Below are 26,805 nucleotides of genomic sequence, written 5' to 3'. Positions count from 1 at the left end.
TAACCCCTCCAGGCAAACCAAATTACCTGGTAGGCAGGCAGGCAGCAGGAGCAGGGTGTGCTGCACTGCAACCCCCCCACCAGCTGCCAGGGGAAGGATGCCCTCAGTGGTGCCACAGCCCCTCCAGCCCTCTCCCAATGACCACCAGGCAGAAGTTGGGGATTTTGTTTCTTTTTCTTTTTTTTCCCTCCTAATGTAAGAAAATCAACCCCAGAGCAGCTCCCACCAGTGCCCCTGTGCTGAGCTGCACCCAGCACCTTCACCAAGGACCACCCCAAGCACCCTGCCTCCATCCCAGCCAGGAAGAAGAACATAGAACTCCACAGCACAGTGAACCTCTTTGGTATAGAACAACAGAGTAAGTTATACCACACAGCCTGGGCAGGAACCATTCCCAAAGTAGTAAGGTTTAAAACAGCATCATCCAGACCTGTCCCCTGCTGGGGAGGGTTTCCCTGGGGGCATCTCCTGGCCACGCTGACATCCCCACACTTGCCTCTAGGAGCAGGCAGGGATCTTGAGCGCTAAGGGCCTTGGCAAGCCCAGTTCTTCCCCAACCCCAAATCCTGGGATCTCCTCAGGATGGAGGCAGCCTGGCAGGGTAGGAAGCAGCGAGATTTGGAAGCAGGAAGAAGGAAGAGCAGTGGCAGAGGGGAGGCTTGGGAAGGCAGCAGCTGAAACAGCAACTCCTTAGCAGCAGCTGCAGGAGGGAGCAGGGCTCAGCTCTCCTGCTGCTCTTCACAGCAGTGCTGGAGGCGAGTAGAGAGCCCTCCTGTCCTGGGGCACAACTGATCCATGCCACAGTGCTGGCACTTCAGCACACCAAAGGCTGGCAGCCCCCACCCCTGAGGCCTGCTCCTGTGAGCTGCCCGAGTGCCAGCATGCAGGACTGGGCCTAAAGAGATGGAAGCTGCAATGCCCAGCTCGAGGGCACCGAGCTTTAAAGTCAAGTGATGTCATCAGAGCAGCGCCCTGCCCAGCACCCTCCCTGTGTGGGCACAGGGGCAGAGCAGCTCTCCAGGAGAATGGGCCCAGAGGCATCCAGTCCACATCTGCTGCTGCAGGCAGGAGGCTTCGATTCTCTTTAGGGTGGCTACAGGCTAAGTTATCTGGAAGATCCCTGAATGTGCAATGAAGGACTTGTCTGGAGCAGGACACGCAAGCTTCTGCTCTGCCAGCGCCCCAGCAGGCCACCCAGCCCTGTGCCAGCTCCTGCCGGGCAGCACCAAGAGGCTGATCCTGGCGCAGCATCCCTGTGCTGCGGCGCCTGGAGCCAGGCGTTCGCTCAGCCCGTCCGGGGCTCGCCCGGGCTACAGTTCCACTTTGACTCCTCTAATGAAAGGGAGGCCTGAGGGCACCTTCCTTTTGTACTCCAGGTACTCCTCTCCAAAGAAGTGGATGAGGGTGATCTCCTCCTCCTCGATCCGTTCCCTGAAGAAGCGCCAGGAGGCCAGCGCGTAGCCCACCACGCAGATGGGGTTGCAGAGCAGCACCTGTGGACAGCCACCAGCAGTTGGTGTACCCAGGCTGCCCCCTCCCCAGGCTCACCACCCTTCACCCAAGGTCTAAATGCTCCCTGTGCAGCCCTTCAGGGTCTGTCTCCAGAGAAACAAAGCCAGATGCCAGCCACAGGAAAAGTGCAGCTAAGGCAGTGCTGAGTTACAGCTCAACCACAGCTGACTCCCAGTTTACTCTGGCCAGGGCTCTGGGCACTTAGAGGGAGTTTGCTTTGCCACCTGGCACAAGATGAGCGTTTAGCACAGCTGAGTCCCGCTGCTGACAGGAGGGGTTTTGGCCAGGGGATGCAAGGGCACTCTGCACACCAGCTTCAGGCTGGCAGATCATCAACCACAGGCTTCCCAGGGTGCTCTGGCTCAAAGCCTGCCCCCTCCACTCACACTCCTTCCCCACAGGCAGCGGAGGTGCTGGGGCTGGTGTGGTCTGCCCAGAGGTCAGGGAGGTTTCCTGACACCTCACGTGCCAGTGGGAGGCCAGAGGGGTCACATCCACACCTGGGTGAGCCCTGCTGCTGACAGCTGGTGGCTGGGACCCTGGTATGGGTGCGAGGCAGCACTGAGAGCTGGGCTGAGAGCAGCTGGGCAGGTTGGGCACCATACCTGTGTGCCAATGCTCCAGTAGAACCACCCCACGTAGGAGGGGTGCCGGAACCAGCCATAGACGCCAGTGGTCACCAGCGTGTGAGTGTCTGACTTCTCGTTCTGCACGATGTGGTTGAAGTTGGAGCCAGCAGTCAGCATGGCTGCCTTCCTCAGGCAGTCCCCAAAGATCACCATCAGCAGCCCCACGGTGCTCAGCCAGGTGATCTGCTTCAGCTCTGCAAGAGAGGTCACAGCAGGCTCACAAAGCAGGGGATTAGGGTGGGCTTCTCCCCCCGCCCTCAGAGTGACAGCCCAGGATACAGCCAGCACTCCATGTGCCACCAGGAAGGCAGAGAGCGTCCCCCTGCCACTGAGCCCACCCCCCCCAGCGCCTGGATGGCCTCGTGAGGGATTGCCTCACAGGAACCCAGCTTTGTGGCTTAGGGCAAAGCTGGCAGAGCACAGCCAGGGCGGCACAGGGACCAGCACAGGGAGCCCCACAGCCCAGCCTGCCCTTGCAGAGCCAGGAAGGAGGAGACCTTCCTTCTGCCACAAATCCAGAAGCACCTCAGGTCTGCAAACAGCTCTTGCTGATCTGACTTTATTCTGGGTGAAAACACCCAGAGGTAACCAAAGCATCGACCTGGGTACCACCAGAACTGCACAAAAGGAGCAGGGAGAGAAGGGCTGAGGAGCTGGCACACGGCAGCGAAGTTCAGCGTGCCCAGGAGGTGCTGCCCCACCTCCCCAGGCCAGAGCTGAGCAGCTTTGAGTGCAGGGGGATTAAGGCCACGTCAAAGCCTCCTCTGCTGCTGCTGGGGCAGCTCAGCCAGGGTGGCTCAGGCTCTGCTGCCGGGCAGGTGGGCCTGGGGCAAGCCACGTGCAGCTAGGCAGAGCCAGGGGACAGCAGATGGGCAGGGGCACAGCAAGGGGCACAGCAGGGCCCACCTGGGAAGAGCAGCTTCTCCAGCGTGAACTCCACCCAGGAAGAGAGGGCAGCCAGGTTGTACTCGAAGCTGTGGTTGAGCAGGAAGGAGTCCAGCGAGAGGCTGCGCGGGTTGTTGATGGCTGTCACCAGATACTCCGAGTAGTGGAAGAGGGAGAGGGAGCACATGTACCTGCGGCGGGGGCAGCAGGGCGGGTTGGCAGCAGGGCAGGGCCGGCAGCGCCAGGCGGCCCCGCAGCCACCCGCTCCCGGCCCTGCCCTTACCAGCCGAAGTGTCGCCAGGCGGAGCGGCCGGCGCTGAGCAGCAGCCCGCAGCCGAAGGCGAAGCCCAGGAAGCAGGCCCGGACGGCGATCTGCAAGCAGAGGGCCGGGAGAGAAGGCTGCCGCTGCCCCGGGCGCTCTCCCAGACCGAACCCGGCGCCACTCCCGGAGCCCTCTCGCAGCCCCAGGGACCACGCCCGGCACTCCCCCGGCCCGGGCCCCGCCGGACCTCGCCCCGGGACAGGCGCTCCCCCGGGCCCGGTGTCCCCCGGCCGCCGCCCCCCGCGGGCCGCCCCCCCGCCCCGAGCGCCGGGCGCGCTGCCCCGGGGCCTCCCCCCGTACCTTGTAGAGCGGCCGCGGGCAGAGCAGCAGCAGCGCCGCGTTGACGGCCGCCACGTGCAGGGCGAGCGCCAGGCGGCCGCGCAGCCCCGGGGCGGCCAGCAGCGCGGCCGGGGAGCCCAGCGCCAGCGGCAGCGCCGCCACCGAGGCGCCCAGCAGGAAGGCGGCCAGGCTGGCGCGCGCCTCCCGGCCCAGCCGCCACGGAGCCGCCGCCGCCGCCATTATGGCGGCCCCGCCCCGCCCACGTCGCCCGGGGAACGGCGGCGAGAGCCCCGCCCCGCGCAGGTGCGCCGCGCGGGCCGCGCGTCTCGCGAGGGTCGAGCTCCCGGTGTCCCCGGCGCCGGGTCCGGTTGGTGCCTCTGACGCTGCAAACCGGAGCGGCCGGGCAGGCTCCCGGGATGCCGATCCGGGCCCGGCTGTAACCGTGGGCTCGCCGCCCCCTCGCCGGTCGCCGCCGGCTCCGTGATGCGATAACGCCATGCAGAAGTGCCGGGTTTGCCTTCCGAGGCTGATTGAAGTCGACGTAAGGAGCCCCGGGGGTACGGTTGGTTTGTGTGCCTCGGTAGGGACGGAGGGAACGGGGAACCCGGCCGGCGGCGGTGCTGCTCCGTCTGCCCCCCGCCGCGGAGCCGCTCGGGGATCCCCGTTGAAAGAGGCAGAGCTGCTCAAAACCAAGGCCAGGAGCCCCCTGTGCCGCCCCGGGAGCCCGGGAGGATGCAGGGCAGAGGCAGGAGCGGGGAAGCAGCAGGATGCGTTGTCAGCAAGCTCCAGAGCTGCTGTCACTCGTGATGGTAAACCAAAAAGCAGCACCCCTCTTGTTCCAGGAACAACGAACAGACTTTATTGATGCCACGGAATTCTTGAAGTAACTTAGATGTGCACAGAGAAACTACCTAGAGGTCAACGAAACGGTTTGAGACATTCGGTACGGTCCCGGGCGCGGCTCTGGCCGCGGGCACCGTCGGTAAGCTTTGGTGTGCAGTTTCAGGACAGACTGGCAAGTTGAACACAGCATCACAACAACTCCTGGCCTGGCATGGCCCTTGTGCCACCAGGCGCCTCTGCCCCGCTCCAGCACGGGCAGGAGCTTCGCTCAGGGGACCAGACGGTGACAACGGGGGGGGCTCCGGAGGCCAGCGGTGAGCGACCAGGCAGGCTGCCAGGGGGTTCAGGGCGCTCAAGCCACCTAAAGCACAAGGTCTGGGGCACTAAACCGATGAGCAGCGAAGCAACCGCAGCAGCTCCGGCAGCAGGCTGGGGCGGGCAAAGGCGCAAGGCCTGGCACGGGCCGGACACGACACTAACGGCAACCTGGAGGCTGGGCAGGGCTCACTGCTGGGCAGCCTGCTGCAGCTGCGCCTGCCGCTTGGCCTTGGTCTGCAGGTACCTGCCCTTGCCCTCCTCGAAGCGTCGCTTCTCCTCCTCAGTCTCCGTCTGCACAGAGAGCGACAGTGGCGTCAGGGCAGCCTGCACGCCTTGGCCATCCCTAATGGCCATGGGGGGTGGGCTGATGGTTGGACTTGATGACCTTAGAGGCCTTTTCCAACCCAAACAATTCTAGGACTCCAGGAGTCTGTGATTGGTGCTTTGACAGCTTGTGCAGAATTAGCTGCCCAAACGCTCAGCAGCAGAGCACAGAGCAGGAAACCTGCACAGGATCAAATATTAACCAAGGAACAGCTCCCCAGCAGTGCTGCTGCCTCAGCAAATCCCTGTGGGGAGCAGGAGCACGAAAAATAGGCAGGAGGGGTGCAGCAGAGATGCCACAGGGAGCATGGGCAGGGGACACAGGGACTCTCTTGCTGCTCAGGATCCCCTCTGGTGCATCTCCAGCAGCAGAGGCTGCAGGCAGCCTGTCCCCTGCTGCGGGAAAGGAAAACCCCAGCCCCACACCAGCAATGCTCAACCTAAGAACAGCCCTGGACCTGCTCTGCAGAGAGTCGCTCGGGCTCCTATTTCTGTGCCAAGAAAAGGATTTGTTGCACAGAAAAGCTGCCCAGGGCCTGCCCCAAGAAGAGGGAGAGGGGTTGGCTTACAGGCAGGTGTGGAGAGCTCTTACCAGCAGCTGTGGGACAGGCAGCGGCTTCCCCTCCCTGCTCAGAGAGACGAAGGTGAAGAAGGCGCTGACGGCGCGGTACCGCCCCCGGCTCTCGTCCACGAAGGGCTCAGCATCCACAAAGACTTCAATCTCCATGGACTTGTTGCTGGTGAAGGTCATGCGCCCCGAGATGGTGATGACACTGCCTGCCCAGCAGAGAGGGGCTGGTGAGCCGTCGGCCCCCGCGCCTCAGGGGAAGGGAGCAAGGGGTCCCACGTGCTCCGAGCGTAAGACGCCTCTCAGCAGGAGCTCCTTGGCACAGGACAAGTCCAACAGGGACTCAGGTTCCATGCCAGTGTGTCCTGAGAGCGCAGCCAAGGGCCGTGGCACCGCAGGGCAGAGTGCTCCTCACCACCCCCGGTACCTTTTTTGATCTTCTCGTGGAAGTTGATGGCGTCCACGGAGGCAGTGACGATGTTGGTCTTGCAGTGGCGGGCGGCCACGATCCCAGCAACCTCATCCATCAGCTTCATGGTGACTCCTGTGGGGGCAGGCAGAGCCTTTGCTCAGCACCAATAATGTTTCGTCTCTGCTGAAGCAACACCAAACCTCACAGCCGGTGGCAGAGGCCCTGCACACCTGTAGAGGCAGAGCCTGCCTCCCCTGAACACCAAGACCACCAACTGCCCTCACACCATGGAGCTTCTGCTCCAGAGGAGCCCCGCCAGCTGTGGAAGGGGCTGTGCTCACTCACCTCCATGCACAAAGCCCAGCAGCGTGCAGTCTGAGGGTCCCACCAGGTGGATCAGGCTGGACTGGCTGTAGCCGACAGTCTGCGGCTCTGGGTAGGGAAGGAGTAAAGCAGCAGTCAGAGCTGCTCAGCCAGCACCCACACCACCCTCTGCCCCTGCTTCAAATCCTCTGGAGGAGGAAAATGCGGGGCTAGCTTGTGCAAAGCTGCACTATGTTCAGATCAGTGGCTCCAGGAAGGCCCAAGAGCAGAGGCTGGTCACTGCCTGACGAGCTACAGCTTCCCTCTAATCCCACTCACCAAATTCCTACCAGCTCAGCTCATTCTTCCCTTTAAAGCTTTCACAGAGCCCCAAAGCAAACAAGAGTGATCAAGGAGGAGGCATGGCTGTACACTCCCCTCCCCATGCCAGCAGCTGCAGCTGAATCTCTTCAAACTTGCTACTCAGCTGTGTCTCCAGAGAGCCAAGCTTTGCCCTCTCTGTGAAGCCCTCAGCCCCCTGTGCTCCAGCCCTGGCACATGCTGGTGGCATCTGACTCGCCCTCAAATCCAAGTGACAGAAATGGTACCCTCCGAGTGCTGGCAGAGGGAAACCTCTCTCAGAGGTGGTTGTGTTAGCACAAGAGGTGGGAAAGTTGCTTAGTGCAGGACAAGCAGCCAAGAGCCCGGCTGTCAGCATCCCCTCCTCAGGGCTGGCACCCATGGCAGTGCCCACAGAGCCTTACCTTTTGTCTGCCTATCTGTGAGCATGGAGAACAGAGGGGAAAAAAACATTTGAGCAACTTTCATCATCACTCCCCACAACCATCCCCACACACCACCTCTCCACCTCTGCCTGAGGACCACAGCTGATCGAGGAAGCCACTGGCCACTTGGCCCCTTGGCTCACCTTCATCACCACTGTGCTTCCAGAAGCTAGGGCAACACTTTCTGTAGGAAAGAGCCCCTCAGTGATCCCCTGGGAAGGAAGAACAGGACTCCTGACCTCTCCCATAGCCCATCCTCACCTTCAAACCCTGGCCAATGAACCTCTGGCTGGAGCTGCCTTCCCGAGAGGAGCTGCAGCTGCAGAGCCTGCAGAGCCTTCACCCAGTGCTTGCATGCACCTTGTGCTGAGCACAATCAGCTGCCACTGCCAGCGGCACTCCAGGGATGCAGCAAGGATGCCAGGAACCACATTTTGTCAGAAAGCATCCCACCCCTCAGCCCCAGCACGGGTGCCCACTTGGCATCCCCTCCACAGCCCCAAAATCCCATCACTGAGGCAATGTTTCAGAGCTCACAGCCAGGGGTGCCCAGGGATGGATGGAGTTGCCTCAGGGACCAGCTCAGCCTCCCAGTGCCACAGGCTGCCCGTGGTACCTGGGTTGATGACAGGGAGGATCATGTCCCCGTTCCTCTGCTTGGTTTCCAGCCGGTCCAGCTTCTGTTCCTCGTAGCGCTTCCTCCCCTCCTCCTCCTGCTCCTTTCTCGCATACTGGAAGGCAGGGCTGGTAAGATCAGGGCCAGGAAAGCCACTGGCACTGCCAGGGCTGCTGATAGACCCTGCTCCAGTGTTGGGGAATCCAAGTGAAGCATCCTACCTGGATGGGGGGGACCTCAAGGACCTTGTTCACATTCTTCAGGGACAGTGGGACGTACCACAGTGTTGCTTTGTTTGTCACCTTCTTTGCCCCTGGAGGAGAGAGGAGGCAGCTTCACCTGCCACAGTCTGGGGCTGGCCACACACTGGTGATGCCACCAGCATCGAGCACCCCCAGCTCTGCTGGGCTTTGGCTCACAGCGGATGTGACAAGGCTCTGGGAAGGCATCCTGGCAGGCGGGGCCAGTTGCCACAGCAACGGCAGCAAGAGGACCTTTTGCCAGCCAGAGGCAGCCACAGGCAGCAAACGAGGCAGGAGGGCAGGAGGAGCCTCGGGAGCCTGCCTGCCCCCAGCACTCAACCCAAAGCCAAGATCCCCCCGTGCCAGCGGAGGGGGTGCCAGCAGCGGCCAGAGGATGGGGTCAGCACCACGAGCTCTTGGCTTATCCTGGTTAGTCCTGGAGTTCTGGGACAGAGCTGCCAGCAGGCACCTACCTGTGAGGATGTTCTCGGACATGACATTGACTTGGACTTCCACGGAGTGCCGGGAGGTGTAGGTGATCTCGGCGCTGACGTTGGCCACCTCCCCGATGCACACCGGGGACAGGAAGTCTGTGCGCTCCACCCGCGCCAGCGCGGCTACGCAGGGCTCCTGGGGATGGCAGGACAGCAGGGTAGCAGCCACAGCCAGGCCACACAGGATGCCAGCCTGTGTGACTCGGCTCCAGCACCGCGGCCTTATCAGCTGAGCTTCCTTCCCCACCCGTAACCGACACCGGGGCTGCCTCTGACCACCCTTCAGATAAAGCCTTTACAGCACCACGGCGACGTTTCTGCTTGCAAAACCCTCCCAGCAGATGCTGAGGACAGGCCGTGGCAGCACCAGAGCCACCAGCGGCTTGCACCCAGGAGGTCTTGGTGTGGGGAGACAGCAGGGAGGCCCCTGGGGATTTCTGGTACTCTGGGGAATCCCCCAAGCCCAGCAGGCCCACAGGGCGCAGTGGGGGAGGTCAGAGAGTCCCTGTACCACGACCAAGCTGTGCCCTGGCATGACTTACCCCAGCCTGGGAGTTGCAGTGGCGGGTGCTGATGATGGCTCCTGCCTCCTCAATCATCTTCAGGATGGTTCCCCCATGCACATTCCCTGCCACATTGGCATCATCTGGGCGCATGATCCTGCCAAGAGAGTGACACAGAGCTCACACCTTGCTGGGATGAGCGGCTGGGCCATCGTGCCCCACACTGGTGCCAGCCACGTCACTGTTGCTGCCTGCACGTGGCTTCCTGCGAGTGCCAGTGGAAACCACCCCGAATGCCTGCCGGGGCTGGGAGGAGGCATGGCCCCTGTGCCAGGGCAGCCGGCTGCTCATCTGGGACTGCATCTCACTGCCACCCCACTGCGGCAAACAGACTGAGCCGGGCACATGCCACCACTCCACCTGGCATCCTGGCAGCAGTAGCTTTTGCCAGAGCAACAAATAATCCACTGGCGGAGGGAAAGAGAGGGCTGGTGGTGATGAGGCGATAGCTGTGATGGGCCAGAGAGGAGCCGTGCTTCGGCAAGTGGCCATGCCAGGGAGCCGCAGCGGGCAGCGGCAGGAGAACCGGGGCACGCCCTTCCTGCTAACAGGAACCGGAGTGAGGGCGTGGCGCTGCTTCCCGGTGCCTGCTGCAGGCAGCGTTACCAGAGCACGCAGCGTGCCCGGTGCAGGCCGCGTCAACGGCACAGGCAGCATGGCCAGCGCGGGCAGCGTGCCCGGTGCAGGCAGGGTTGCCGGCGCCGGGAGGAGTGCAGGCAGCACCGCTCGTAACAGCCCGGCTGCGGGGCCGGCCCCGGCGCCCGCCCGCGGTGCCCAGCCAGCCTGCCCGCCCCTGCCCAGCTCTCCCCTGCTGCCCGGACGCGGGCAGCGCAGCGGGGCCGTACCTGGAGACCTGGATGGCGGCCGGCCCCGGGCCCGCGGCCCCTGGCTCCGACATGGCCGCACCGGCGCCCCGCCCGCAACGGCGCTGCGGCAGCGCCACGCCCTCTGCGCCACGCCCCGCACGCCACCGCCCCCCGCTCGCGCTCATTGGCGGGCAGCAGCGCGCCCCGCCTTCCAAGCAGCCCCATTGGCTGGCAGCGCCGCGCCGCTTCTCCGCGCGGCCGTCGGAGCGGGGTATGCGCCCTGCGGGACGGTGTCGCCCGGCGGGGCGGCGGGAGCCCCGGTGCTCCCGTGCTGCCTCGGGATGACCCCCTCCCCGGGACGGCGGCCGCGCCGCCTCAGCCGAGCGCTTGGAGCCGGTTGAAGCTGCCGTTGGTGCGGCTTCGTGAGAGACTCGAGGAGGAACGGGTGGGCAGCCCGGTCCCCCTCGGGATGCAGGGGAGTCCGGAGAGCCAGGGGCTGCCACCTAGCTCAGCAAGGCGGCGGCAGGAAGGGGACACGGGGACCGGGGGACACCCAGTGCTTCGGCGCTACGGTACCGGATCCCACGCGGGCGGGGCGGTCGTGCCGCTGTCTGCGGTGCTGAAATGGCAGTGTCGCGTCTGTCCGCGGTGCTGATGGCGGGGGGCGTCCCAGGGAGCACACCGAGATCTGCCCATATTCGTGGCAACCGCCGCCTCTGCCCGCGAATCCCGCCGTCTATGCCCGCGCTGCTCACCGTTTCTGCCGTCGGTTCCCGCGGTGCCCACCTCCCACAGCCCGTTACAATCCTGGGGAAGGGGAGTCCGGCAAGGACGCCCAGTATCGCCCCCCTACTCCTGCCTGCTCGGCCAGTACTGGCAGGCTCACGTCGGGGCTATTGGACGAGCCCATCACCTCTGCGCCTCTCGTCCTGGCGGGCGGGGCAAAGGGACACCCGTGAGACAGGTGGGACTGCCCAGGGCTGAGGGCGGCGGCGGTAGTCAGACTCCCCAGACCAGCTTCGGTCTTGCAAAGCACAGCTGCCCTGTCAAAAGCCGAGGCGGGCGGCGAGGTGGAGCGAGCAGCGGCACCAGGCAGTGGGCAGTGGACAGCCGGCGCAAGGCGGCAGGCAGTAGTCAGCGGGCGGCACCGCGCCGTCGGGCGGGGCTGGCAGAGGGGCGGCCCCGAGGGAGGAGGAGCCGGCGGTGCCGGGGGGCAGCGGGGCGGGAGCGCCGCGCAGTGCCAAGCGGCGGCCGGGACCGGCGGGGCCTGGCCGGTGCCGGGGCCAGGATGGCGCTGGAGCGGGCGCTGCAGGCAGCGCGGCAGGGAGATGTGGAGGCTCTGCGAGGGCTGCGAGCGGCTGGGCTGCTGCGGCCAGGGCTGCGGGACGCCCTGGGAGCCTCCCCCGCGCACCATGCCGCCCGCGCCGGCCGCCTAGCCTGTCTCCGGTACCTGGCGGCAGAGGCCGCGCTCCGAGGGGATGCGCGGGCACGCAACGGGGCCACACCAGCCCACGACGCCGCCGCCACCGGCAACCTCGCCTGTCTCCAGTGGCTGCTCACGCAGGGGGGCTGCAGCGTGCAGGTGCGAGCTGGGCGCGCGGGGCGGCGGAGGGCAATGGGACCCTCGTGGGCGGGAGGAACCGTGGTCCCGCGCAGCAATGGCGGGACAGGAGCGGGTGGCACCAGCAGGGACTCCGGCATCCCTATGGGGGCACAGACTCTCCAGGGCCGTCGGACCTTCTCGGGGTTACACAATGGCGGGACCGGGGTGGTAAGCGGCTTGTCCCGGAGCCGCCGGACAACTAACGCCATTTGACGGGCGGAGGAAGAGGAGGCGGCGGAGGGGCTGGGAGAGGGATTAAGCGGGAAGGACGTGGTCAGCACGCTTCGGCTACCTCCTGGCCGGGGGCCAGCTCTGCCCGTCGCGCAACCAGCGAGGGCAGCCGGGCCGGCGGTGCAAACGGGTCTTTATCCAATGCTAGCTGTGTGCCGCTGCGGGCCCCACGGGAGAGCACAAACACCTCTACCCCATGGCCCCTCCGATGGCCTGCTCCGTGCAGAAGGGACCTCCACTCCGGCCAGGCCACTCTCCCAGTGCCAGCTCCCGGCTGGTGGTTCCCCAGCCCGGCACACTCTCCCTTGCCGGAGAGTGCAGGTTCCCGGTGCCGACGGCCTCCCCGCTTCCTCCCGCAGGACACAGACAACTCCGGTGCCACCATCCTACACCTAGCAGCCCGCTTCGGTCACCACGAGGTGATCGACTGGCTCCTGCGTTTCGGGGGCAGCGACCCAACGGCGGCCACCAACACGGGAGCGCTGCCGGTCCACTACGCCGCGGCCAAAGGGGATTTCCCTTCCCTACGACTCCTCTTGGGACACTGCCCCAGGTAACGGCCCCCACAGCCGGCAGGAGACACGGTCTCGGCACCTGGGGCACCCACCGGCAGGAGAGAGGCTGGCTGGGGAGCTGGGTCCCCGCTGCCGCCCCACCCCTCCCTCCAGCCGCCGGGCAAGGTGCCAGAGCAGGGGACGGATGCAGCAGCCACCTTCATCCCCGGCTCCAAGGGCAACGCGGCCGCGTTATCAGCCCGGCAGCCACCTGCGCCTGCTTTATGGCCCGCGGAGAAAGGGCGAGGAGGAGCGCGGCGGGCTCTGGCAGAAATATTGCGGCGGGTCCCCGGCGATAACACAGCCGCCTTTGTCCGCCGCCGTTATGTAAATGGATCAGGCTGCTCGCCGAGCCCGCCCGGCACCGTGCCCTGTGCGACCTTTCTGCCTGCCCAGGCTGCGGGCATCACCAGAGGCGGCAGGCTCCAGCACCGCCATGGCAGCGACCCCTCTTCGCCCCTCCAGTGGTGCTCGGGGCCGGGCCGTCGCCCAGCGTACCTGGCACGGCAGCCTGCCGGGCACAGCCTGGCTGCGGAGCTGCGGCCTGTGGTCCGATTTCGCACTGCGGGCAGAGACTGCTCGAAATAACGCCCAGGTCCGGCTGAGGCGGTACTCGCGGCCGCCTCATGCCGTGCCCGGTGCGTTCAGAGGCTGGGGGTGCCAGGGTGTGCTCAGCTTTGCCACGGCAGGAGGGTCCCAAGGCAGCGGGAGGCGAAGGGGGCTCAGCACCTCTCTATGTCCACATGCCACGGCCCCAGATCCCCTTTAGTGCTCCCCCCCTAGCAGGGCTTGAGCCCCCGTGGCACTCGCCGCCCGCAATTTGCCCAGCCCAAGCCCCAGTTCTTTATCCCCGTCCCCGGGCGACAGTTCAGCCTTGGGCTCTGTAGAGATCAACCCTCGCAGCCCCTAGTCCGGGCCGGACCCGGTCGCAGCTCCCGCGCGGTGCCTATAGAGCCGGCCCCAGTGCGGCGCTGGTTTTCACGCTTCACACCGGTGTCGCTCCGCCGCCGTTGCCGCCTCTCCCCTGAATTATTTAGGGCTGGCCCCGCTCCCGGCCTCGCGTCCCCTTGGAGGCTCCGTTACAGGCACGAAACCAAATCCCAGGTGCCGCCGCGGGGTTCTGGCGCTCCCGGGCCACCTTCGCACCGACCCTGGGGGGTCCCCGGCAGCCGGTGGCACGGCGTGGGGTCCCAGCCATCTGGCAAAGCAGTTTACCGGCGCTCCCCAAGTGGCTTAACCCCTTCCCGATTAATGGGAAACGGCCATCGGGGGCTGAACGGGTGCCTAAGTGTCTGCCGTTCCCCTGCGCCCTGGCCCAGACTGCCGCTGTCCCAGGTCCGGCTTGGGGAGTGCCCAGCAGTGTGCCGACCTGGCACTGCGGCACTGCCCTGCGCCACAGCACGGTGGGAAGGCAGCACTGGCTGCGGCCCGTCTCACGGTTACAGGGATCAATTATTAAGGGCCCGCGATCGCTGCGATAACGGCGCCCGGTATTTATTGCTCTTCCTCTTTTAAATATTCAACAGGTTTGTTTACGGAGCTCTTAATAAAACAGCTTCCTGCGGCGGGGGTGCGGGACGCGGGGGGTGGGATATGGGACTGTGGAGATGCGGGATACAAGGGTACAGGATTTGGTATGCGGGCTACGTGATTTGGGATGTACCATTTGGATATGGGTATGTCAAAGCCCACCAGGGTGGCAAGGGGATGCCCGTGCCAAACAGTGGGGCTGACCGTGGGCAGTGGGGCCCAGCAGAGCCATGGTGCACATCGGCCTTTCCCTGCCTGCTCCCCCGTGGCCGGTGCTGCCTAAGAGGCTTACTTAAAATACTGCTAAATTGCAGTGTCCAAAAACAGCCGGAGGAAGGAGCTTAGCCTAAGCAGGCTGATTAACTTAGTGACCTCCCGCCACTGCGCAGGGACCCGGCGGGGGGCATGGGGTGGGTGGCTGCCGGCCCACGCTGCCCACTCGGCCAGGCCCTGGCACTGCTCTGCATGCCCCCAGTGTATCTCCTGTGCCCCTGCATCCATCCTGTGCCCCGACATGTCCCCATATCCCAGCAACCCACGTGTCCCCTGTGCCCACCCATCCCGGTGCACTGCCAGCGTTGGTGGCTGCAGGTGACGGGCGCTGTGCCCCGCTTGCAGCACGCTGAGTGCCCAGACCAAGACGGGGGCCACCCCTCTGTACCTCGCCTGCCAGGAGGGCCACCTGGAGATCATCCAGTACCTGGTGCAGGACTGCGGGGCTGATCCTCATGCACGTGCCCATGATGGCATGACCCCACTGCATGCTGCTGCCCAGATGGGCCACAACACTGTCATCGTCTGGCTGGTAAGTGTGGCTGGGCACAGAATGGTGGCGCGGTGTGGGGGTGCCCGGTGCCAGCGCTCAGCCCACCTGCTGGTGCAGATGAGCTTCACGACGGTGAGCCTGTCGGAGCGGGACGCTGAGGGGGCCACAGCCATGCACTTCGCTGCCAGCCGTGGCCACGCCAAGGTGCTGAGCTGGCTGCTGCTGCACGGCGGGGAGATCACTGCCGACAGCTGGGGCGGCACGCCACTGCACGACGCTGCTGAGAACGGCGAGTTGGAGGTGGGTGCCGGCGGCCAGTGCGGTGCCAGGGTGGATGGGGGCTGCCCTCTGGCCTTGCCACACACCCCGCCTCTCCCCAGTGTTGCCAGATCCTGGTGGTGAATGGTGCCGACCTCAGCGTCCGTGACCAGGATGGCTACACGGCAGCCGACCTCGCCGACTACAACGGCCACAGCCACTGCGCCCAGTACCTGCGCACCGTGGAGAACATGGTACAGCAGCGCCCCGCAGCCGGGCACGTGGGCAGCTTGCGGGGAGAAAGGCCACGCAGCTCCCACCCCCGTGCCCGACGGCGTGGCTTTGCCGGCAGAGCGTGGAGCACCGTGTGCTGTCTCGGGACCCCTCAGCGGATGGGGAGTGCCGGCAGCCTGACTCGGGCATGTCATCGCCCAACACCACGGCATCGGTGCCCCAGGCACGCTTTGAGGTGGGCTCCCCCGCCAGCACCCTCTCCAACTACGACTCCTGCCACTCCAGCCAGTCCAGCACCGGGGAGAAGAGGGGCGGCCCCGGGGGGGGGCCTGCTGCCCGTGAGTGTGGGGCCGGGGGGTGTGGGGTAGGGGGCGTGGGGCCAGCCCCTGCTGACCCCCTGCCCTGCGCAGGGGTGCCGGAGCCGGCGCTGGCGGACATGCAGGCCTACATGGACATGCTGGACCCCGAGATGCGGCCGCGGGGCCGGGGGTCGGCAGGCGAGGGCTCCTCTCCACCCCCACCTCCCGCCTTCCCCCCACCGCCGCCCCCACCCCCCACTGCCCGACTGCCCCCGCCGCCCCCCGGCTACCCCGCACCCATGCCCTCTGCTGCACCCCACACGGCCGACATCTACGTGCGGGCCAAGAACAACCTGCGGCACGTGGAGAGCCAGGCGCTGCGCCGAGAGGTACGGCCCAAGCGCCACGTCCCACACACCTGCTCCTGGCCCAGGGCATGTGCCACCCGCGGGGGACATGCGACTGGGCACCGACCTCCCTTGGGGAGCTGGTAGCTCTCGACAGCACTGGGAGGGGACAACCCCGGCCTGAGGCCATGTGCCCACAATGCTGGCAGGCACCAGGGTGCAACAGACAGTGAGGGGTGCAGCAAGTCAAAGCCAGGGATGCTCTTGTGCTTCCATGGCACCGGGCAGCCCAGATGCATCACCACACCTGGCAGCACCACGCAGGCCAGCGCGTGGCTGGCTGGAGCAGCTGTGCCCACGTGGCCCTGGCAGTGCCACCAGCACCACACCGAGCTGGGCGTGGGCAGCTGCGCAGGCTGTAACCCGAGCGGCCGGCTCCGGTATCAGCTGCGCTGCAGGTGTCAGGTAGCACTGCCAGTGCTGCCAGCAGCCGAGAGGGCTCAGCCGGGCGTGCACAGGTAAGAGGGGTGCAGCCCCCCGGGGCAGGCCAGGGGAGGCATAGGGGTGTGGTGGGCTCGGGGCCACCCCGACCCTCTACCATGACTCTCGCCAGACCACCAAGGATGGGGGAAACGGTTCAGGGCTGTGGCCGAGGCACTGGCAGAGGCCAGTGTGGTGGGGATAGGGGTATGTGGGATGGGAGGGCTCAGCGTAGCAGTGTGTGCCAGGCCCAGGCGGGGCTCAGGACCCCGTTTTGTTCTTTCTGCCTGGCCCTGGCTCGTTAGCGCTTACGAGGCTAATGAGTGGCCTTGCCTGAGGCTGCAGAGCCGGAAAGCTCTTTGGGGGCTGCAGACCTGCCAGCCCGGTGCCAGAGCGGTGCTGGTGCCCTGTGCAGGGGGACTGAGTGGCACAGATCCTCGCGCTAGACCAGGGCTGGGGCTGCGGGAGCTGAAGCCGGGCTTGGCACAGAGCCCGCAGCAGCTGGAGCAGGAAGCACCGAGCTGGTGCTTGTTGACTTAGCTGGGGCTGGTGGCAGTGGCGAGCGCCCAGGCTTGTGCAAATGCCACAGACGGAGGTGGCGCACCGGGAAATGCAAATAGAGGGGCCCCGGCACGGGGAGTGGAGCCGTGCCCCTTCAGCACCCCGTACCCGGGGAAAGGGCACAGCCCCCTGCAGCGCCAGCGCTCGTCAGCACGACCTGCAAAGCTGCTGTGGTATGTGCTGGGGTGAGCCGAGGCTGCGCTGCCTGAGAGCCCTGTTCAGAGAGGGTTTGGAACCGGGCCCCAGCCCCGCGCGGGATAAGCTCCCGGTAATCTGTGGGGCCGGGGCTCGGCACTCCTGTTCCCAGGAGGTTATCCCGGGAGAGTCTCGGCCAAGCTTCTGGGCACAGGCTGTGGGGTCACGGTGTCAGGCACTGATGGCACAGGCTGCCACCCCAGCATGCAGCCTGATGCCGAGGGGAACCCTGGGGCATGTGCCTGCCACACTCCGACCCTGGCATCTGCCCCACAGCCACTACTAGCACAGGTTTGCCCCACCACGGCTCTGCTCCACGGCCACTCTGGGCACAGCTGGGCACTGCCGCACTGAGGTGCGCTCCCCATTGCAGCTGGCATCGCGCGACAGCAGCCCCGAGGGCCTGCGCAGGGCCGACTCCACCAGGAGGTCGAGGAACTTCGGCAAGCAGCCGAGCACCGGGGACTACTACAAGCAGCTGGGACACGGCTTGGGGGAGCAGCCCGGCCCGCGGCGGATGGCGCACAGCGAGGAGGTGAGCGCCCAGCCTCGCACCCACGGCCAGCACGTGGCTCGGTGGCACCCGTGCCAGGCGACGCCTGCCCCTGCTCTCTTCCAGGCATCACCCATCTCGACGGATACCATGCGCAACGGGGAGAGCAAGCCTGGCACCGAACTGCCGCCCCCGCCACCACCCCCACCGCTGCCCGATGCCAGCTGCCCGCCACCCCCACCCCCACCTCCACTGGCCGAGACCCCTGCCGGTCCCCGCCGCTCCTCCTCCTCCACGGGAAGTAAGTGGCGGGGTACTGGGTGGGCACGGGGAGCAATCCTGGGCATCATGCCATCGGCTGCACCGCGGCATCGGCCGTCCCGGCGCCTGTCCTCCTGCGGCTCCGCGGCTGCACGGCTCCTGACGGCCTCTCTGTCCTTCTCTCCTCCGGTGTCGGCGCGGGGGCCCCTACGCCCGCCCGCCCCCGCCTGCTCTCACTGCTGGCCGCTTCTCTTCTCTCTTGTCTCACGGTGGCCAAATCCTTCCTCTGCCGCGCGTCCTGCGCCGCCTCTCTGCTTCTCCCCCTAGGAGGAAAGGCGCTCAGGCAGATGAAGAGTAAGTACCAGCGCCCTACACTCCTGCTCAGGGGGTGCCCTGCCATGGTGGAGGGGCCGAGCTCAGCACGGTCCTGCCCAGAGCCACGGGGCATCGACGGCCTCCGTGCTGCCAGCTGCCCACAGCCCTCCTGCCTGCCAAGCCCTTGCCGCTGCGTCGCCAGGCTCGTGTGCCATGTGGGTGCCTCAAGCGCCGACGCAGGCCTGGCAGGGATGGGGAGGCGGCCGGGGCCCCACACCCCCTGTGGCCCCCTTGGCCCCACCGCCAGCCTCGGACACAGAGGAGCTTTGTTTGGGCTCAGCCGGCCGGCGTGACCCCGCCACGTGAGCGCGCCGGCCGCTCCCCGCCGCTGATCACGGCCGGCAGGCTTGGCCGCCGCTCAGCGCCTGCTTTATTAGCGCCAGCGCCCGGGGCTGAGGGGTCTCAGCCGGCGCTGGATGGCAGCACGGGCAGCCCGCTGGCCCCTCAGCACCCGCAGCCGTCTGGCCCCGGCACGGCGCGGCAGAGCGGGGCGAGCTGCGGGCGCCGGCGGAGGGGAGGGGGCTCTGCTCTGGCACGGCGCAATGGGCCACTAGGGACTCGCACATGGCTGGCATGGACGGTGGGTGCTCGCGGGGCGGGCGGCGCAGCCAGTGGTGAGGGCATCCTCAGAGGCACTGCTGTGCCCCGGTGCTGGTGCCGTGCAGCCTTTGGGGCTCGGGGCTGGCACCGGGGCTGGTTCAGGCTGTTTGTGTGTTCTTGCCAGGGACTGTGGGGGAGCGTAGCGGGTCCGGGGCTCCTGATGAGGTGACACAGGGCTGTCCTGCCGCAGTGGGGCTGCACTATCCACAGAACTGTCCCTCCACACCAGGTCACTGCTGTGACAGGACAGTGCTGCGGGGTAGGTGGCACTCAGGGATGGGACCCCAGGAGCTAGATGGTGCTCTAGCACGGTCCATGGACATAGGAAACTGGGTATTGCGGTGCTGGTCTCATGGAGATAGGCTGCCAGGTTGATGGCTGCTGGGGTGATGCTCCAGCAGGGTCCCATGGACCTGAGGATTTGGGTACTGATCCTATGGACCCAGTGAGATGGGTGCCAGGGTGCTGGTGTAGCAAGGTTCCACGGACTCAGGGACTGGGTGCCAGGGTGCTGGTTCCATGGACCCAGGGAGCTCCCACGGTGGTCCCAGGGGCTCCTAGGTTTGGGGGCAGTCAGACAGCCACCCCTACGCTCTTGCGGCAGCGAGGGGTGGGGCAGAGCTGCCGATGGCGGGGTCCTGACTGCCCTCCCTCCCCTCAGGCACCAAGTCCTTCAACATGATGTCCCCCACTGGCGACAACTCGGAGCTGCTGGCCGAGATCAAAGCTGGGAAGAGCCTCAAGCCGACACCGCAGAGTAAAGGCTTCACCACCGTCTTCTCTGGCAGCGGCCAGGCAGGGGCCAATGTAGGTGGTGACAGGGGAGCCGGTGGCTTGTCGCAGCTCAGTGCAGTGGACACCCAGTATCTTCCCTCCCTCTTTCCTCTACAGGCAGAGTCGCCGGCGTCCTCCCCATCACCCACCAGAACGCCTACCCCGCCGGCCACCCCCGAGGCTGCGGGGCCGCCACGCTCCCTGGCCGGGTGCTCGCCAGAGCCGGTGCTGAATGGAAGCTCGCCGGTGCCAGCGGCGGGCGTCGGGGCAGCAGTGGAGGTGGAGGCACTGGTCCCCAGCCACGATGAGCAGGGCCGGCCCATCCCCGAGTGGAAGCGGCAGGTGATGGTGCGCAAGCTGCAGCTCCGCATGCAGGAGGAAGAGGAGCAGCGGCGTAAGGTAGGAGCATTCCGTGTTCTGTGGCAGCGAGCGTGACGCGGGCGAGGCCCAGCAGTTCCGGACCTGGCGAGATGGCATGTGTGGCCTCATCCCCCGCTTCTGGCCTTGAGAAGGGACCCCCCCCACCTGCATGCAGGGGCGTTGTGCATGGCAGCGGCGGCACAAGGTGCAGGCGGTGCAGCCTCAAGAGCCCCTTTGCCCTCTTTCCCGCCACAGCCCGGGAACCACTCGCTGCCCCTGTGTCAGCACAGGCCACCCACCCGCAGGGGCACCCCGGGACCCACTGGGCAGCCGATGTGGGAGGAGGACGTGCGGTACCTGGAAAGGCAGCTGGGGAGCCTGCGGGTGATGCAAGAGGCCCAGCCGGGGTGGCTGGAGGAGGAGCTGCCACTGCTTCCGGCACTGCCCGCTGCCCCGGTGCCCCAGTGCTTTGCCCTCGCCCGCGAGGAGCCACCTGCCCGCGGCAGCCATCCCTCCACATGGCCGAGGAGCCCTCCCGTGCTGCCGGCCACCCTGGGGGGCCACGAGGGCCTTGGGGCTGTGGGGGCGGTAGCAAGCCCTGGCACCCACCACGATGCCCGGAGTGAGATCCTGGGCTGTGGCGTGTCTGTCCGCAGCCTCAAGGCCAACTATGAGGGGCCAGGAGGGCCCCCCACGCCCCTCCCCAGGGTCACCAAACGCAAGAGGGCACAGACACCTGGCAGCACCCGCCAGCCTGTTCTGGAGGAGGAGTATGGGGACGGGGCACCACAGCGCAGCCGATTGGCACAGCCAGAACCAAGCAACCTGCAAGAGCGTGCCGAGGCACACAAGGAGCGTGCTGTCTGCCTCTTTCTGGACTACTGGAAGAAGCGGGCACATGCACTGGTGCCCGAGGTGGAGCGGCCGCGGCAGCTGGGAAGGCAGCGGCCAGCGGCGAGGCAGCTGCTGGATCGCTGGAGGAGCATCGCCCGTCGGCTGCCCGGGCGGCAGATCCGGCGACTGAGCCGTGCCGCAGTGCTGTACTGGCCCCAGCACTTCTTGCCCCACGTCGGCGGCTCGCCCATGCCCCACGACAGCCTCCCGCTCGACCTCTTCATGCTGGGCTACTTCCAGCTGCTGGAGATGCCACTCAGCCCCGAGGAGCGGCGCTTCCGCCACCTCCTCTGCTACGAGATGTTCGACCGCCTGGGCAGCCACAGCTGGCACCGCGTCCGCCGTTTCCATCGTGCGGCTCTAGAGCGGGTGGAGGCTGGCCACTGCCACTGGCTCGATGGCTTTGAGGACCTTGTGCAGGAGTTTTTTGGGGACAGCCCCGCTTCAGTGGCAGGCAGCCCACCAGAGTCCCTCCTCACAGCCCCAGAAGGCGAGGGGGCGGCAGTGCCCATGCCGGTGCCAGTGCTGGAGCTGGGAGAGTTCAGCGAGGAGGACGTCTGCCACTTCATTGACCGCAGCTTCTCCTTCTGGAAGGAGAAGGAGGTGGAGATGTCCGACACCTGAGCCCGTCAGAGTGCTGCAGGCTATGCCGGCGGTGTGGTGTGGGGCTGGCTGGGAGCAGGCACTGGGGGCAGCCAGGGACGGCAGGATCTGGCGCCCAGGTGTGCTCAGCCGCCTCTGTAGCTCTGGCAGTGCCGTGGCTCCGCTCGGTGAGGGCTCGGTGTTGGTTCGCGTGGCCGCAGGCCGAGGTTGCAGTGTGCCGCTTGCTGTGGCTGTGTGTTGTGCGGGGAGCGCAGCACCAGGGCTGTGCTCCCCTCCGGTGTGGCGTTTGCGGTGCCGGGGCAGCGCGGGCCCCCGCGTGTCGGTGCAATAAAACTGTGGTGTGCTGCGAAGGGCTGGCCACGCCGCGCACTCCTTCCTCCTCCCCCTGCTGCCAGAAGAGGGGCGGCAAGGGGCGATGCTGTTGGCAAGCCCCTGCCGGTGCCCTGCTGGGATGTGGCGCCGTGCGCGGGGGCGATGCCGCTGCCTCGTGGTGCCGGCAGCAACGGCGTGCTCCCGGCGGTGCTGGTAACGCAGGTGTCTGTTGCAGGAGAAGGAGGAGGAGGCACGCCTGGCCAGCATGCCAGCCTGGAGGAGGGACATCCTACGCAAGAAGCTGGAGGAGGAGAGGTGAGCCAGGGCCGGCGGGCATGGCACTGCCAGCCAGCTGACCCCGTGCTCTGCTAACTCTGCTCTTCCCTTTGCCTTTGCAGGGAGCAGAAACGGTGAGTGCCGCAAGCCCCTTCCCTGGGCGAGTGGGTGGGCACAGTGGCACTGGTGGTTCTGGTGACCGAGGTGTTCTGTGCCCTCCACTGCCAAGCAGGAAAGAGCAAGAAAAGCTGAAACGGGAGGAGGAGGAGAAGGAGAAGGAGCAGTCGGAAAAGCTAAGGACTCTCGGGTACGATGAGACAAAGCTGGCACCCTGGCAGCGGCAGATCATCCTCAAGAAGGGGGACATAGCCAAGCATTAGCCACGCCACGCCGTGCCCTGGCTCTTCGCGGCGGGAGGAGGCCAGCAGGTCCCAGCGTGGACCAGGATGCACTTTGGCACCCTCCTCCCACCACGGATGGCTGCGTAGTCCCACCTGGAGGAGCCCCCAGCGCTGCCCCAGGCACCTGTAGCCCCTGTCCCGCTGCCGTCAGCCCACCGCCACCCCACGCTGCCCCTTGTAAAGTGAGCTGCCATCGCATGGGGCACTTGGCTCCTTGTGTGCCACCTGGCTCTACCACTGTGGCTGGGCTCACCTCACTGCCCAGCTCCGTGTGCTCCCTGCTGGCACCTCACTCGCGGCTGTGGCACCGCTTGCCTCCACTCCTGCCCCTCCCACCTCTGGAGCCACTGGAGGCTGCTCGCAGCCTCCGCCCCGACCGCCTGCCTTTCCAGCAATTAAAACGATAAACCCTGCCAGCAGTGCCCCGCGCCTTCCTGGGGCTGCCCACACCACCCCCTGCCCGCACCTCAGCGCCCCTCCCACCCACGCCATCCTCACCACCATCCACACCACCCCATTGCCTGTGGTGGCCACATCACCGGTGGTGGCTCTGCGGCTGGTGGTACCCCAGTGCCCAGCTGGGTGGACGCACCCCTGGGAAGAAGGGCCAGGGGCTGATGACTGTGCCACTTTATTGGGGCAGGGCAGGCGCACCCAGCGGCGGGCGGCCTCGAGAACTATCCCATGAGTTCACAGCGGGCTCAGCGCCGGCTCGACCCGCGAGCGGCTGGCAGCCAGCGTGCAGGGTCCCATAAATAGGGGGAGGGGGGCAGGTGGGATGGGGAGGGGACATAAATCTGACATAAAATGTCTACACGGCATAAGTAACAATACTTAAGGGTACGGCTGAGCCGAGGCACGCGGCGAGCCGGAGAGGTGCCCAGACCCCCCCGTGCCAGAGCAGCGGCGGCGCCAGAGGGGTCAGGGCCCCACCAGCAGGCTCCGGCGCAGCGCCTCCGCGCAGCCAGACAGCTCCATGCGCTCCAGGGCAGCAAAGACGCGGTCGAGGGTGGCACTGGTCTGCTGGCACCAGCGCTTCAGCATCTCGTACTGCTGGTCGCGGATGTGGGCCACCTCCAGCTCCACCAGCTCGATCTCTGCCTCACGCAGCTCCAGCACCCGCATGAACTCCTTCCAGCGCCGCACTGGCACCGCATCGATGATGCTGTAGAGCTGGCTGCCCTGCAGCAGGGTGGCTCTGGGCTCCAGAGGGGAGGAGGGTCCCATCTCACCTCTCGGCCATGCTGTGCCACCAGGCTGCTGCTTCAGCAAGGCTTCGTGATCGGGGCTCTGCCTCCCCACACCAGCAGCAAGCTTTGTCACCTGGGAGGAGCAGGGCTGGGTACAGCAAAGGCTGTCACCCATCTGGGCACTGCCCTGGTACAAGGGCACAGACAGGGGGTTAGCTGCCTGTGCTGTGGGAAAGGGGCTGCCTGCTGAGGCATTGTGCCAGAGCTGCTTCCTCTTGTGGTAGATGGCGAGGGCACCGAGGAAGAGAGGCCCAGTGAATGCCAGCAGAATGTACTCCAGCCCCGAGCCTGCTAGGAGGAGCAAGAACTTGTCCATCAGCCAGCCAGCACAGTGCCCCCCAGGCCCCCAGCCCCACCAAACTGTACCTTGACTGTCATGGCACGCCTCCTGGCACTCCTTCCCGCATGCATCTGGGGTGGTCCTGCAAGGAGAGGGGAGCCGTGGGCACCGTGCTGTGCCAAGGTCCCTACCTGTGTTCCTGGCTGAGGCACAGGGCAGGTTGGCACTTACGTGTGGCACGGCCGGCACTCACCACCCTCAGCGTAGAAGTCAGGCTTGCAGCTGCCACAGAGCGTGTCCTGTGTCTCTGAGCCTGGGGAAAGGGCACAGCTGCAGAGGGGGGCACAGCTCGTGGGCACACACCACGGGCTGGCCAGAAGCACTTACAGGGTCGCTGGATGAGGCGCCCGGCACAGGTCTGGCACTGCGGGCAGGAGAACTCGGTGCACTGATCGTTGAGGCATCTGCGGAAGTGCCCAGGCCTGCAGCCACAGGCGACGTTGCTGGTGGCTGAGCAGTTGCTCAGCACAATCTGGAAAGCTGCAGAAGACAGTAGCGAGCGGCAGGGTGCTGCAGGGCACAGCATGGCACAGCATGGCACAGCATGGCACCGGATGGCCTGCTGCTAGCTCACCTTGCTGGTCACACTCGTAGCAAGCCTGGCACTTGGTGGAGGTGCTGGGCTTGGCACTGAAGGTGCCAGGGGAGCAGGTTTTGCAGATGCTGTCGTTGCCAAGGCTTGAGCAGGGTTTGTACAGGAACTCCCCTGCAGGCACAGTGAGGTGACAGGGAACATGGGCACCTGTGGTCCAGTGCGCCATGGTGTGCTGTACTGTGCCGTACTGGCTGTGCCATGCCACACTAGCCAGGCAGCTCTCACCTGCAGGACACAGGCTGCAGCACCTGCAAGCCTCCTTGACCCACTTCGTGCCATTGGGACAGTGGCGTCCGGCAGCATGCCTGTCCTGGCACGGTGGGGTCTGCGGTTCACATACTGCCAGCCACAGCGCTGCCAGGATCACCTGCGGGCAGGGAGAGAGCAGGGGTGCAGCAGCCAGAGCACTCCAGGGGCCGTGTCCCCCTGGCGGGCAGCTCTCGTACCACTCTCCCCACCCTGCAAGCCACATGTGCTAGGCTACCAGAGGCAGAGCCGAGCCCAGCTCAGTGCCACACGGATACTGGTGCCTGTGCCAGGCTGGATGGCTGCCCCCATAGCCCCATGCTCCAGAGCTGTGTTAAGTGTGCAGCCCCATCAGTAGCCCAATGACACCCTCTGCGCCACATACACCCCCTGCACCTGGGCAAGCAGCTTCCTGCTGTGCCACCCTTGTGCTCTGCTGGGATACTGTCACCTGCTCCCTAGTGCCGCAGTAGGGACAAGGGACCCGGTGCCCCCTGGCTGGCAGCGCAGGGAGGTGCCGACGGCCGGGCGCGGGAGGGTTAAACGCTGCCGGCGCTGCCTTTCCTGAGGCTGCTCTTCCTCGCAGAGGAGGCGATTTCCTCTCCGGGAGGAAGCCGTGCTCGCCTCACTCTCCCCACGATGCTATCGGCCCCATACGTGCGTCCCGAACTGGGTCAGCGCCGCCCCGCCCCGCCGTGCCCGGCGCTGCACCCACGGGAGCCCCGCTCTGTGGACAGCCCCGGCGGGGGCGGAGGGGGTTGCCCGCGCTGGCACCCCCCCCAGCCCGAGGGAACGGCAGGGGCCCGGGGAGTGCCGCGGGGCGGGCAGCGAGCCAGGGGATTCCTCGCCGGGGGCTGGATTTCCCGGCCGCGATGTCCCCGATTAACGCCTGAATCATTTTCTGCTAAACCCTTCGCCGCCGGACTGGAAACGGCGCCCGCCCCGTCCCGCCCGCACAGCTCCGTCTGCCCCGGCACGGCTGAGTCACCCCCGGGGCACGGCCGTGCATGGCGGGGCCCTGCAGCGGGCCCGGCGCGGGGAGCAGGTGCCCGGGGGCAGGGGAGCCCTCGGCACAGGCGACGTCGTGCCGCGGGCTGCATGGCAAGGGACAGGCACCGCTTCCTGTGCCACACAAGTGCCACCTCTAACCCTGAGGCGGCCGCGGTCAGGCTCCCGCTCCCGCCACCCGTGTGCTGGGGTAGCCACCGCCCAGGATGGCCCCCAGCGGCCACCACCACTAGCAGCCCTGACCCTTGCCCGCAGGCTGTTGGCACAGCCTATCCCCATGGCAACGCCCTGCCTGCGGCCCTGTGGCTAAAACCTTACAGCTGCATGATGACCATGCCCACAGTCTTCGTGGCCGTGCCATGCCTGTGGTCACCGTGGTCATGCCTACAGTCTTCGTGGCTATGCCCATGGTGCCCAAAGCCGTGCCACTCTGCGGGCACTTTGTCGAGGCAGGCACGAGTCCCAGGCGTTCCGCTGAGGAGGGTGAGGGTTTCAGCACTCTCGGCTCTGGGCTTTACACCACCCCACCCTCCTCCACACCCCCTGGGGCACCCCGCAATCGGTGCCAGGGATCCACAGGACCCCGGTGCCACCACACTCACCCAAGCCACCCCTAGGCAGCAGTGCTTCATCCTTGCGGCCGATGCGGCTGGGTCATGCCGGGCGGTGAGCGGAGCGGGGCCGTGCGGGGTGTCAGGGCAGCTCCGCGCCCGGGCAGGGTGCCTGGCACCCCATCACTGCCAGCGGTGGCAGCAGTGCGTGACGCGTGGTGACTGAGCGGCAGCCCTCCCCACGCAGCCTTTTAGAGCTGCCGCGGCAGGAAATGCTTTTTTGGAAGTGAGTCCAGGGGGTACGGAACCACATGACGGAGCGCCGGGCGCGGGAGGGACCTGTGCTGCCTTGCCCGGCTGCTGCCTGCCCTTGCCCGCTGGCGCGCATCCACCGTGGCTGGGGGAATGTGGGAGGCTTGGGGAGCAGTGCTGAACCCCTCCCCAGGGCTCTGTCCCTTTCTTGAGCCCCGCTCTCTGCCCCTGCCAGCTGTGCCACATGCCCGCCCG

At 66.4% G+C, this 26,805-nt stretch overlaps 5 protein-coding genes across 12 annotated transcripts; 2 read left to right on the top strand and 3 right to left on the bottom strand.

The window, feature by feature from the left end:
* Positions 1-319: 319 nt before the first annotated feature.
* On the bottom strand, positions 320-3,893 carry ICMT (isoprenylcysteine carboxyl methyltransferase). Its single transcript, XM_068158142.1, has 5 exons — positions 3,649-3,893; positions 3,310-3,398; positions 3,048-3,217; positions 2,118-2,335; positions 320-1,493 (listed from the first exon to the last, which is right to left on the bottom strand). Exons 1-5 carry the CDS (start codon positions 3,865-3,867, stop codon positions 1,311-1,313), a joined length of 879 nt encoding a protein of 292 aa, XP_068014243.1. The 5' UTR covers positions 3,868-3,893; the 3' UTR covers positions 320-1,310.
* Positions 3,894-4,460: 567 nt separating this feature from the next.
* ACOT7 (acyl-CoA thioesterase 7) lies at positions 4,461-10,888 on the bottom strand. Of its 3 annotated transcripts, none has more exons than XM_068158139.1 (10): positions 10,657-10,888; positions 9,075-9,192; positions 8,512-8,668; positions 8,018-8,109; positions 7,797-7,911; positions 7,160-7,174; positions 6,438-6,524; positions 6,108-6,224; positions 5,705-5,889; positions 4,461-5,079 (listed from the first exon to the last, which is right to left on the bottom strand). In XM_068158139.1, the coding sequence occupies exons 2-10, from the start codon at positions 9,186-9,188 to the stop codon at positions 4,975-4,977; spliced, it is 987 nt and encodes a 328-aa protein (XP_068014240.1). In that variant the 5' UTR covers positions 9,189-9,192; positions 10,657-10,888; the 3' UTR covers positions 4,461-4,974. The 3 variants fall into 3 exon arrangements, with proteins under 3 accessions (XP_068014240.1, XP_068014238.1, XP_068014239.1); XM_068158137.1 differs by lacking the exon at positions 10,657-10,888 and adding an exon at positions 9,941-10,020; XM_068158138.1 differs by lacking the exons at positions 7,160-7,174; positions 10,657-10,888 and adding an exon at positions 9,941-10,020.
* Positions 10,889-11,158: 270 nt separating this feature from the next.
* Positions 11,159-22,721, top strand: LOC137451034 (espin-like). 4 transcript variants are annotated; one of them, XM_068158121.1, is made up of 16 exons: positions 11,159-11,483; positions 12,095-12,288; positions 14,438-14,624; positions 14,703-14,885; positions 14,966-15,097; positions 15,196-15,415; positions 15,488-15,765; positions 17,333-17,494; positions 17,579-17,753; positions 18,041-18,067; positions 18,813-18,947; positions 19,350-19,495; positions 19,580-19,861; positions 21,867-21,946; positions 22,030-22,041; positions 22,140-22,721. In XM_068158121.1, the coding sequence occupies exons 1-16, from the start codon at positions 11,190-11,192 to the stop codon at positions 22,285-22,287; spliced, it is 2,655 nt and encodes an 884-aa protein (XP_068014222.1). In that variant the 5' UTR covers positions 11,159-11,189; the 3' UTR covers positions 22,288-22,721. The 4 variants fall into 4 exon arrangements, with proteins under 4 accessions (XP_068014222.1, XP_068014226.1, XP_068014224.1 ...); XM_068158125.1 differs by lacking the exon at positions 15,488-15,765 and having other exon boundaries at positions 15,196-15,312; XM_068158123.1 differs by lacking the exon at positions 18,813-18,947.
* LOC137451040 (espin-like protein) lies at positions 19,871-21,947 on the top strand. Its single transcript, XM_068158133.1, has one exon. The coding sequence runs from the start codon at positions 20,009-20,011 to the stop codon at positions 21,338-21,340; it is 1,332 nt and encodes a 443-aa protein (XP_068014234.1). The 5' UTR covers positions 19,871-20,008; the 3' UTR covers positions 21,341-21,947.
* Positions 22,722-22,931: 210 nt separating the features above from the next.
* Positions 22,932-26,781, bottom strand: TNFRSF25 (TNF receptor superfamily member 25). Of its 3 annotated transcripts, XM_068158136.1 has the most exons (7): positions 26,350-26,781; positions 24,719-24,860; positions 24,473-24,604; positions 24,226-24,378; positions 24,070-24,151; positions 23,925-23,980; positions 22,932-23,849 (listed from the first exon to the last, which is right to left on the bottom strand). In XM_068158136.1, the coding sequence occupies exons 1-7, from the start codon at positions 26,377-26,379 to the stop codon at positions 23,230-23,232; spliced, it is 1,215 nt and encodes a 404-aa protein (XP_068014237.1). In that variant the 5' UTR covers positions 26,380-26,781; the 3' UTR covers positions 22,932-23,229. The 3 variants fall into 3 exon arrangements, with proteins under 3 accessions (XP_068014237.1, XP_068014235.1, XP_068014236.1); XM_068158134.1 differs by lacking the exon at positions 26,350-26,781 and having other exon boundaries at positions 24,719-26,343; XM_068158135.1 differs by lacking the exon at positions 26,350-26,781 and having other exon boundaries at positions 22,932-23,846; positions 24,719-26,343.
* Positions 26,782-26,805: the final 24 nt, after the last annotated feature.

The sequence above is a fragment of the Melanerpes formicivorus genome, unplaced genomic scaffold (genome assembly GCF_026170545.1).
Source record: "Melanerpes formicivorus ecotype bairdi unplaced genomic scaffold, bMelFor1.0.p_v2 SCAF_39, whole genome shotgun sequence".
Taxonomy (NCBI): domain Eukaryota; kingdom Metazoa; phylum Chordata; class Aves; order Piciformes; family Picidae; genus Melanerpes; species Melanerpes formicivorus.
Note: the sequence above shows the minus strand (reverse complement) of the source record. Positions and strands in the feature narration are given on the sequence as shown.